General features: G+C 50.3%; 1 protein-coding gene across 2 annotated transcripts; it reads right to left on the bottom strand.

Moving 5' to 3' along the window:
- Positions 1–2,702: 2,702 nt before the first annotated feature.
- On the bottom strand, positions 2,703–7,370 carry FBXL12 (F-box and leucine rich repeat protein 12). 2 transcript variants are annotated; one of them, XM_081092103.1, is made up of 3 exons: positions 7,074–7,370; positions 6,905–6,977; positions 2,703–5,567 (listed from the first exon to the last, which is right to left on the bottom strand). In XM_081092103.1, the coding sequence occupies exons 1-3, from the start codon at positions 7,175–7,177 to the stop codon at positions 4,746–4,748; spliced, it is 999 nt and encodes a 332-aa protein (XP_080948229.1). In that variant the 5' UTR covers positions 7,178–7,370; the 3' UTR covers positions 2,703–4,745. The 2 variants fall into 2 exon arrangements, with proteins under 2 accessions (XP_080948229.1, XP_080948228.1); XM_081092102.1 differs by having other exon boundaries at positions 6,905–7,370.
- Positions 7,371–11,751: the final 4,381 nt, after the last annotated feature.

Below are 11,751 nucleotides of genomic sequence, written 5' to 3'. Positions count from 1 at the left end.
TAGAAAAAAGGGGAGGTTTTGTAATGCAGGTGAAGGGGACACTGGAGAAAGCTTGAATCACAAGCAAAACCACTGGCGATGGGGACGCGGCAGAGTTGGGCCAGTTTACAACGGAAGAAGAGATCAGCAGGATTAGGAAGGGCACAGAGTGCCAAGGAGACTTGAAGGGCTGGGGAAAAGCCTTACCAAAACTAACAAAGGGGCAAATATTTTTGCAAAAGGGTCCCACCTTATGATTAAGATGCACAAATATTGCCCTAGCTGGTTTGGCTCAGTGGATAGAGCATTGGCCTACAGACTGAAGGGTCTTGGGTTCAATTCTGGTCAAGGGCACATGCTTGGGTTGCAAGCTTGATCCCTAGTGGGGGACAGTGGAGGCAGCTGATCAATGATTCTCTCTCATTGATGTTTCTATCTCTCTCTCCCTCTCCCTTCCTCTCTGAAATCAATAAAAAATACATATTTTTTAAAAAACACTTTCTTTAAAAAAAAGATGCACAAATATTTATAAAAACATAAAGATGCACCATTGTTAGAGAAATTATTCTAAACAGAATAATCAACCCCAAATCATTCTATGCATAAGTATTAGTGCATTTTACTTTGGTCACAAAGATTACTTTTTAAAATATATAAAATTTTAAACATAGATTTCCCATGTGATCCAGCAACCCCAAATCTGAGTATATACCCAAAAAAATTGAAAGCAGAGATTCAAGCACATATTGGTGCACCCATGTTCACAGCAGTGTTATTCACAACAGTCAAAAGGGAGAAACAACCCAAATGTCCACTGAAAAGTAAGTGACTAATCAAAACATATGTGCATACAGTGGGATACTGTTTAGCCTTACCAAGGAAGGGAATTCTGAGACATGCTACAACATGGATGAACCTTGAGGACATTATACCAAGTGTCACCAAAGGACTGATACTGTATGATCCACTTACGATGTCCCTGGAGTGAAAACCATGGAAACAGAAAGTAAACTGGTGGTGATTGCCGGGGGTTGAGGGAGGAGAAATGAAGAGCTAGTGTTTGATGGGTAGACAGTTTCACTTTGGGAAGATGGAAAAATTCTGGAGCTAGGTGGTGGGGATGGCTGCACAACAATGTGAAGGTATTTAATTCCACAGAACTGGACACTGAAATGTTATGTGTAAATTGTCCTACCATTTTTTAAAAAAATAATGAAAAGGTAGCTGAAAATATCATCAGCTTATCTATATCTATTTATATTAAAACCCTGGGTGCAAGCGGCGGCTCTGGAGCTGGCTGCGGGTGCAAGCAGGGCCAGTGCTGGCAGTGGGTGTGAACAGCAGCTCTGGCACTGGCAGCGGGTGCGAGAGCCGGGCGGATCCATAGCGAGTGGGACCAAAGAATTTTCAGTAACCACCAGAGGCTCATCCTGATGACAGCGACCAGCGCTCCTCCTTGGTCTGGCACCCCCACTCTCTTGCTCCACCATCCCGCCATGTCCAACACTCGCCATGTTCCATGCATGCCCCCTGGTGGTCAGCACACATCATAGCGACCAGTTCGGTTGTTCTGCCATTCAGACTATTTGCATATTAGCCTTTTATTATATAGGATTTTTTTTGGTTAATCCTCTTCTGAGGATATTTTTCCATTGATTTTTAGCGAAAGTGGAAGACAGAGGAAAAGTCAGAGAGAACCATCGATGTGAGAGAAACACACACAGGGCGACTGCATACGCCCTGACCAAGGCCTCGGCCAGGGAGGAGCCTGCAACCAAGGTAAGTGCCCTTGATCAGAATCAAACCCGGAACCCTTTGTTCCACAGGCCAACACTCTATCCACTGGGCCAAACTGGCTCGGGCTCGGGCATATTTTTAAATGGAGGGTATTCTTAAGTCTGCAGACCCTTATTTGGGAGAAGGCAATGGTTAGGAGTGGTGGAATCCAAAGAGGGGAGGAGCTCTGTTTGATGTCCCATAACCCCACCACCCCAGGGAAGTGAGTGAGTCCTCTAAAAGTCGGACCTCTCACCAGGGCCGTGCTCATGGCAGCCCAGAACCAACTTCTGAACTTTCAGGAATTTTGTGAATCGGTTGTTAAACTGTTGGTAGCTTGAAACCAGCCACAATGACAGTATTTGTATCACAGAAGTCTACACACTCTGCAAATGTTACAAATCAGGACTTCCCACCACCACCTGCTAACACTGTCTGTTAAACGTTTACGTGTGATGAACAACATAAGCTGATGCACAAAAATAGATCCAGAGACATAGAAGCATTGAACAGACCGTCAAATCCCAGAGGGAAAGCAGGGGAGGGGCGGGGTAAGAGATTAACCATAGGACTTGTATGCATGCATAGAAGCATAACCAATGAACACAGACAGTAGTGGGGTGAGGGCCTGTGCTGGGGGGTGGGAGTGGGCGGGGAGAGGTCAACGGGGTGGAAAGGAGGCATATGTAATACTTTCAACAACAAAGAATTTAAATTTATAGGGGAGGGTGGGGATAGGGGGAGAGATCAACCAAAGAACTTGTATGCATGCATATAAGCCTAACCAATGGACACAGACTCCAGGGAGGGGTGAGGGCTTGAGTGGGGGGAGGGGGGGAGCAATGGGGGGATAAGAACACATATGTAATACCTTAATCAATAAAGAAATAAATTATTTAAATTATTTTTAATAACAAAAAAAATGAGATTTTTATCTCTTTGGCAGTCTTTTAATAAAATAAAATGAAAGTGAGTTCATTTTAATTGATGAAAGAAACATGGATTCATCAAGTTGGAAAGGCAAATAAACACTGTTTGGGGCAAAAAAAATATAATAATAATTTAAATTTTAAATTAAAAAAGTGTTTACATGTGTACCACTGCCTCTAACTTCATATCTTCTCCCTCCATTTCCACTGGAAAGGCAGGGTGAAAGGAAGCTTTTTCCCCGGGAGCTGCTCCAGGCAGGGCACCTGCAGCCACTCCCAGGACCAGCAGGGCCCGGCCCAGGACCCTTCCGTCACACTCCACACGATGGACCCAGATCTCCAGACAGACCTCACTTCCCTGCCTGACACTTCTGTCCCCGTTGCCCAGCCTGGATCAGCCCAGGCCCCTAGGTGCTGAGCTGGAACTGCCAGGTTTGTCAGTGTGGGGCCCGTAGACCCTGACCGTGGCCACACTGGGGAGAACTCACACCCCAGTCCTCATGCAGCCAGATGGGGAAGGAATTTCCACTCCACCCTCCAGTGGGAAAACCACGGGAGAAACATCCAAGTCTTCTCTGATGGGTGCGCTTGGCATAAAAAATCAAGGGTACCCAGGTGAGCCCTCTTTTCTCTCTCCTGGCTCTGCCCACCAGAGCAGGCACACCGCTGAGGGGGCAGCTGGTGAGCCCATAAAGCCCTCCTACCCAGCTCAGGTCAGAAGTAACGCTCATCTTGTGGTTGGTGCCCATGATCACCCTCAGTCTGCCACCTGCACCTTTCAAGTGGTTCAGACTCCAAAGGCAGGAAAAGGAGCCCCTAAAACCTAAGCCATCTGTGAGGCCCCATCTACCTCACCCCTTCACATCCTATTGCTCGCCCCTTGTTCCCCCAACCACACGGACCTTCCTCCAGTTCCTGGAAAATGCCAAGTTCACCCCCAGCTCAGCATCTTTGCCTTTTTCATCTTCCTCAGTGCTTCCCAGGGCTGGTTCCTCCTCCTCTCAGGTCTTGGCTCAGAGGCCCACTCTACGAAACATACGCCTCCATCATGTCACCCTGGTGTATTGTCTGGGTTTCTGAAACTGTGATGTGCTCACCTGTTACCACCCTGTCCCCTCAGGTCCTTTCCGTTTGGTTCAGTGCTGTGACCTAGCACCTAGGACAATGCCTGCACAATCGCAGAGGCAGAAATGTGTGTTGAATAAACTGACTGTTTTGGGGACAAGAGAAAATGAGTATTTTTCTTTATTTTGCTTTGGGGGTTTTTTAATCCTCACCCAAGGATATTTTACCATTGATTTTCAGAAAGAATGGAAGAGAGAGGGAAAGAGAGAGAAATATCAATGTGAGAGAAGCACATCGATTGGTTGCCTCCTGCACACACTCTGACCAGGGCCTGGCGGGGGGGCAAGAGTGGGGGGGCAGAGGAGCCTGTAACCGAGGTGCTTGGCCTGGATCGAATCCGGGACCCTTCATCCACAGGCCAATGCTCTAGCCACTGAGCCAAACCAGCTAGGGCAAGTGTTTTTCTTTAATAGCAAAATATAGATTACGAAAAACTTGAAAATACAAAAAAAAAAAATACAGTTTAGAACCTTCATTAACATTTTGATCACAAAAGACGAGTCACGCCTGCACTTCTCGTGTCTTCTCCGTGCATGTAGGTAAAATCAGTGGTGTGGGGTGCACATGCAGACCGTCCTTCCAGGCTTCCTAAGGGCCCTGGCTTCTCAGGACCCCCTGACTCCTAACCACACTCCTGTGCGCCCACCCTGTTTCTGAGGACCGCCCTGAGAATGCCCCTTCACGGAAGACCTCTGGGGCTCAGTAAAGTGTAAGGCTTTGCAGCGTAAGCATGAGGTAACGATGGCCTTCCCATTTCCAGATGTGGGGCCCAGACTGGCCGATGTCAGAAGCCACACACTGACCATTCCAATTGTCTGGCAGTGCAAAGCCTCGCTTCTCTCTACCTTTGGCCTGCGGGCCGTCTAGCCTAATTCCCTGCCCTCTGCAAGGTGCTCGCTCACTCATGAAACTGAGGCGGATCTCAGCCAGGTGGAGTCATACCCACCAGTCCGTAGACTCTTTGGGCCCGGCCCTGAGGATGACCAGACAGCGGGGCAGGCCCTGACACAGGATCCTCTCCGCCTCCTGACCCTCCCACCCCAGCCCCTGCAGCTCAAGGACCCTAAGCCTGGGCATGGTGCGGCAGGAGGAGAGTATTTCAGCCGGGGAGAGCGTTTCCAGAGCGATGAACGGGGCCTGCAGGCACAGGCTCTCCAGCGCCGGCATTCCCTCCAGCACAGACAGGCCGGCGCCTGAGAGGCCCGTGGCCGTGAGCCGGACCTTCCGCACATCCCGGAGGTGGCGGCTGATGGCCAGGAGGGTGCTGTCGGCTGACAGGGCACAGCCCAGCACCTCCAGCCTCCGCAGGGAGCTCAGCTCCTGCAGGCTGGCATCCAGCCCGGCCTCAGTCACCCGGTAGGCACCGCCCAGCACCAGGGAGCGCAGGGCGCGGAAGCACGTCAGGCCCCGCAGGTGCTCGTCCCGAAAGGCAGGGACGCGGTCCAGCACCAGGCACTCGAGCAGGGGCAGCACAGGGGGGTCCCGCGCCTTGAGGAGCCAGGCCATGGGGATCTCACAGCTGTGCAGCTCCAGCGTCCTCAGGGTGCAAGGCAGGCTGGTGACTGGCACCACGCTCAGGTCAGCCCTGTGCAGGCAGAGACGCTGGAGGTTGGGGCACTTCTGGCCCAGGGCCCTCATCAGGGCTGGGGACAACTGGGAAGCCTGGGAGCCTGCGGACAGGTAGCCACACAGCCGCAGGGAATGGAGTCTGGATGCCATGTACCGGCGAAGGAGGTGCCACATGACTTTAGGCCGCATCTGTAAGAGCCAAAGATAGGGGTGAGGAGGTGAGAGATACAGGGGATCGTTCAAGGTCCCCGCCTGCCTGGAGTCAGACAAGCCCCAGCTGGGGTTCTCCTGCTCCCCTAGAATTGTCCTTCCACCACCAGCCTCACCTCATCAGACACCCCTCCGGGGGGAACAAAACAGTCTAACTCCACCACTTTGACTCCCAGAACTGAACAAAAGCAGTGAAGGAAAGAGAAGATCATCACACATCTGTCTTTAGCAACAGAGTGGATTCTCATCAGGTTCTGGAACAAGTAAAACAGCAAAGCAACCCCCCGGATTTTTATCCCGTTTTTAACGACCACCATGGAAAGAAGTAAGCAGTGTAAAATAAAACTGAAAAAGGCTCCAACTGCCTAGGTTTTAAAAAACAAAACAAAATGCCATAGCCTGATAATAGCGAAAGCTGCCAAAAATTTATCCCAGGAAGTTAGACTTAGTAGAAAACAAACGGATAGGGGCCGGATCAGGCTGGTTGGCTGCTGCAGTGCGTGTCATAGCCACCCCTCATTCTGCCGTTCTGGTCGCTGGGCTTTTATTATATAGATCTCTCTCTCTCTCTCTCTCTCTCTCTCTCTCTCTCAAATCAATCTTTAAAAAATAGTGTGTGAATAAAGCTCATTGTGGGTGGATACAAGTAAAATAGCATTTAATTATCTAAAGAGTAGCAATAGCATTATCTAAACTTTAGAAACACATTAACAATACCGTATGTTGCTAATGAGCACACACATAGGAAATGAATAAAAACGCCAAAGGAAGGCCACGATTCCATTTTAGAATAGTGGTTACCTCCGAGGGGGGTTTCAAAAAGTGCAGGAAACATATCAATAAAAGTTGTGTGTGTGTGTGTGTGTGTGTGTGTGTATATGTTTCACATGATCGCTAGTAAATAGGGCCAAAGCCTAAAACAGGTTAAATCTAGGTGGTGAGTACCTATTTATCTGAAACCATGTTATCCTCTACACATTTCTATATATTTGAAATAGTTCATAATAAAAACAAGAAAAGTAAAATGCAAATGACAGAAAGTGGAAATAGTTTGTTTGCACTACTCGGGAAGTTAATTCTGTTGACTGTGGAAAATGATTTCCCCGTGAAGACCCGGTAATAATAATCCTAAGTGATCTGATCGCCAGCCAGCATTGATCGTACGCCGACTGACACTCGGACACGGAGCCCATCCGCGCGCTGTCCCGGCTGTTTACATTTCGGAGGGGGGAACAGGCCGGAGGGCGCAGAGGAGTGGGGTGCGCCCCCGGCGCCTCGGCTGAACCGGCCCAGGCCCGCCCGGCCTACGCACTCACCCTGCAGACGGTCAGGTCGACGTGCCGCCACAGCCACCGGTCGCCCACCAGCCTCTTCCAACGGTGACAGACCCTGAGGGGGGGGACCGCCGTGAGAGCAACCCGACCCGGCCTGGCCCTTCGCCCCCGCCCCGCCCCGCCCCGGCCCCACCGCGGGGCGAGGCCGCACCTGGAGAGGCGAATCCGGTCCCGCACCGGGAGGTAAGAGAAGATCTCCAATATGACCGAGTCCGGCAGGTCCGAAAGGGTGGCCATGACCCCGCCGACTCGCATTTCCCCTTCGGGGTAAGGGAACTCCGGGACTCGCCCCGGGGGCGCCCCCGGAGGCGGGGGAGTGGGGTGCCAGCTGGGAGGTAGCCACGGCTCCGGTAGCCGGTGGAGAGTGTTAGCTTTCCTTCTGAGCGAACGCGGGGGAGTCCCTGCCGGAGATCTGCCCCGGCCGCCAAAGAGCCTTCAATTTCAAACTAGAAGTAAGCTGGACTGCGAGGCTGGGCCGCGATGACGTAAGGGGGCGTGGTTAGGGCGGTGACGATAGTCGGGGGCGGGGACCAATCCGGAAGGCGTGGTTAGGGCGGTGACGATGGGCGAGGGCGGGGACCAATCCGAAAGGCGTGGTTAGGGCGGTGACGATGGGCGGGGACGGGGACCAATCCGGAAGGCGTGGTTAGGGCGGTGACGATGGGCGGGGACGGGGACCAATCCGGAAGGCGTGGTTAGGGCGGTGACGATGGGCGGGGACGGGGACCAATCCGAAAGGCGTGGTTAGGGCGGTGACGATGGGCGGGGACGGGGACCAATCCGAAAGGCGTGGTTAGGGCGGTGACGATGAGCGAGGGCGGGGACCAATCCGGAAGGCGTGGTAGGCGGTGACGATGGTCGGGGGCGGGAACCAATCCGGAAGGCGTGGTTAGGGCGGTGACGATGGGCGGGGACGGGGACCAATCCGGAAGGCGTGGTTAGGGCGGTGATCATGATCGGGGGCGGGAACCAATCCGGAAGGCGTGGTTAGGGCGGTGACGATGGGCGGTGACGGGGACCAATCCGAAAGGCGTGGTTAGGGCGGTGACGATGGGCGGGGACGGGGACCAATCCGAAAGGCGTGGTTAGGGCGGTGACGATGGGCGGTGACGGGGACCAATCCGAAAGGCGTGGTTAGGGCGGTGACGATGAGCGAGGGCGGGGACCAATCCGGAAGGCGTGGTAGGCGGTGACGATGGTGGGGGGCGGGGCGGGGTGGGGACCACCCCCGGAAGGCGTGACTGGAGCTGTGACGGGAGGTCCGGGAGCGGAGCCGGGGCGGTGATGAGGCCGAAGCCGGGGTTAGGCGGGCCTGGACCGAAAGGCTGGCTGAGGCCCGGGAGCAGATCGCGAGTCTTGGAAGGCGGGGCTGGGAAACAAGGTCCAGCTGGGAGGCCGGAGCTGCGGCGGTGAGGACCCCTGGCGCGGGGTTGGGGGCAGAGGACCTGGCGGAGCGCGAGGCTTCCACTTTTTAATACTTAGCAATGCTTTTTGATGCATATGCACGAGGATACATTTGTTGAAGTGGAGTAACTTAAGAGGCGGGTGAAGTCCTGGCCGGTTTGCACGGTGGATAGAGCGTGGGCCCGTGGGCACGTAGCCAGTCAATTCCGTGTTCGATTGCAGACCCCATCGCGGGTTCCACTCGCGTGCGCGGGAGGTAACCAATGCACATCTATGTTTCTCTCTCTGTCTCTCTCCCTCCCTTTCACTCTAAAAATCAATTTAAAATGTCCTCGGGTGAGGATTAACAGAAAAATAAAGAGCTCTCATAAAAAAAATAAAGGGCGTGTTGAAATTTCTTTTCGATTGATAGTGACAAATTGTTCTCACAGAGGCTGAGTTGACAATCCCATCAAATATCACTCATTTTTAAAATAGCAATTCATAAGGAAAGTAAAATTTATTGAAACATTTTCATATGAGTGTTCAGGTTGCTTCCAGATTTACCACAATTATTGGAGTTAAGGTTTCTTTTTTATATATGTATGTATGTTTGTACATGTATATGAATGTGTATGTATTGTAGGGGTTCAGAACGAGTCACCTCAAGATGTGCCTCTGAGGTATGGAGATTGTTTTGAGCTAAAGGCAACTTAAGCCTCCAGCGCATGAGAAACTTGTGTTCCTCCCTTAACTTCCTATGACTTGAATTAGGGGGCTTGTGTATAATAAGAAATTGAGGTAACTTCGCCTGCTTGTAGGACAGGGCAAACTTCTATTTGTTAAGCATCTGCTCTTCCATCATCCTGCAAAGACCTTGGAGTCCCTACGGCACCTCACCTCATCCCCAGCGTGGACTGTCTATTCTCATTTTTCCTTTGTCTCTGAATCTCATGCATTTGGGGTCTCATGTATGAGGTACATATGTATGCAACTGATAGAAAGTGGAAATAGTGGCAATAGTTGGGGGTGGGGCAGGAACCTGGACCAAACTCAAAGACATTTGGTTATTTTCTCGTGTTAATCTGATGCCCATGATTAAACCAGCTGAAAGAACCTTTAGAGGAAAATTTCTTCCTCCCCCACAGTGTGTGTGTGTGTGTGTGTGTGTGTGTGTGTGTGTGTGTGTGTACGCCTTCTGTGTTTTTATTTGTATAAGATAAATAACCAGGAGTCACTTTGATGACTCAAAGGTCAAATAAAGTTTAGTTTTGAATAGGTTTTGCTAAATCACACCCTCAAGAACCTACAATGGCAATAAACAGGTTTTTAATACAATATGCACTAAAGCAGGAATTGGAGCAGTTGAAACTGTTGTCAAAAGAAATGCAAAACTCATTAAGATGGATACATTAAATATATACATTAAATTTTGTGTCAATTATATTTCAATAAAGCTAAAAAATACATCTGTATGCTCACACTTATCCATAAATAAGAAGTAAAACACTATGATTTTCACATATTAGATTAAGAGATGAAGCCAGGAAATACCCACACTGGCCTTGGTGTGAGGCGACAGACCCTCTCCACCAGGGCAGGCGGGCATAATTGACGCAAACTCTTTAAAGACAGTTTGGCAATATTGATTGTAGCCTCTGTTGGACCCAATACTACTACTTCTAGGATCTCAAATTGTCAAAAAGAGTGAGGAGGGTCTTTCTGTGCTGGTTGGAACAACCTATAGGATATTGTTTGCTTTTAAAAAAAGTGTAGAGAACAGTGTATGTATGTATGTGTGTGTGTGTGTGTGTGTGTGTGTGTGTGTATATATATATATATATATATATATATATATATATATATATTTCCTATGTTTTTATTTGTATAAGAAAGATAAATAACCAGGAGTCACTTTGATGCCTGTAGATATCTCTAATTCCAATAAAACAGATACACAAGTAGTTGTACATAAAGGCCTGTAGAAAAATTCAATTGGTTGGGCATCGTCCTGAGCACCAAAAGGTTGCTAGTTCAATTCTCTGTCAGGGCACCTGCTTGGATTTCAGGCTCGATCCCTGGTAGGGGCATGCAGGAGGCAGCCAATAGATGCCCTGCTCTCGCATGGATGTTTCTCTTTCTCCCTCTCCCTTCCTCTCTCTCTAAAAAAATCAATAAAAAATATTTAAAAACTAAATCATTAGCCCTAGCTGGTTTGGCCCCGTGGACAGAGCGTCGGCCTGCAGAGTGAAGGGTCCCAGGTTGTATTCCAGTCAAGGGCACATGCCCAGATTGCGGGCTCCATCCCCCGTAGGGGGTGTGCAGGTGGCAGCCGATCAATGATTCTTCCTCATCATTGATGTTTCCATCTCTCTCCCTCTCCCTTCCTTTCTGAAATCAATTTTTAAAAAAATACCTAAGTCATTAGTTTCTGCCCTTTGACATAACTCAAAGGGTCCCTGTCTCTTTTGAAACATGTTAGCACATTTGAAGATGCAGAGATTATCTTTAGAAAATGGGAACTTTCGAGGATGGTTGTTCCTGGGGAGGGGCTGGGGAAAGGGTAAGCAGACCTTATGTGCTGTGTATATACTTTTGTACTTGAATTTTTACCAGGTGCCAGTATTACCTTTAAAAAACATAAATTCCAGCCGCAACCGGTTTGGCTCAGTGGATAGAGCGTCGGCCTGCGGACTGAAGGGTCCCAGGTTCGATTCCGGTCAAGGGCATGTACCTTGGTTGCGGGCACATCCCCAGTAGGAGGTGTGCAGGAGGCAGCTGATTGATGTCTCTCTCATCGATGTTTCTAGCTCTCTGTCCCTCTCCCTTCCTCTCTGTAAAAAATCAATAAAATATATTTTTTTAAAAAACACATAAATTCCAAATGTTTATTAATAAATCAAACCCTTTGGTATTTTTCCTCGACAAGACCACAGAAAACAATGCTTCCCGCTCTGGCAGCCATCTTGTGACGGGGAGAAAAGGTCAAAAGGATTGCGCGGAGGTCAAGTCACTTGGCAGGACCCAGGACCGCAGCCCAGATCTTCCTGATGCCAGAGCCTGGGCCTCTCCCACACTGTTCCACGGCCTCCATCTCCCCTGGAAACCCCATACCACCATGCAGCGGGGATGCCTCCTGGGCACCCCACCACCACCACCACCGCACCTGTCAATGCATTGCCAGGACCTCGTCATTGGTCTTTTCACTTGCCCTCTTCCCCTATCGGACTGAACTCTGAGGTGGCAGGACCACCTTGGTCACTGCAGTATCCCCAAGGCCTGCCGACACACTGAGATGTCGGGGAAAGGGGCCCCCTGAGCGACGCCCTCCACCCCTAAGATTATTCCCCCGGGGTGAGCCCTGGGTGGGGGGTGGCCTTGAAGTTCAGCAGGACCCAGGTGTCCTGCTTTCGCAGTTACAGGAGGTTCCTAAGAACCATCTGCTG

Source organism: Myotis nattereri, assembly GCF_964212035.1.
Source record: "Myotis nattereri genome assembly, chromosome: 5".
NCBI lineage: Eukaryota > Metazoa > Chordata > Mammalia > Chiroptera > Vespertilionidae > Myotis > Myotis nattereri.
Note: the sequence above shows the minus strand (reverse complement) of the source record. Positions and strands in the feature narration are given on the sequence as shown.

Excerpts from the sequence above, each read along its gene's own strand:
- FBXL12 (XM_081092102.1), bottom strand. The coding sequence starts at position 7,177 with ATGCGAGTCGGCGGGGTCATGGCCACCCTTTCGGACCTGCCGGACTCG. Across the intron at positions 5,568-6,904 it reads TCGACCTGACCGTCTGCAGG|ATGCGGCCTAAAGTCATGTG; the intron begins GTGAGTGCGTAG and ends TGGCTCTTACAG.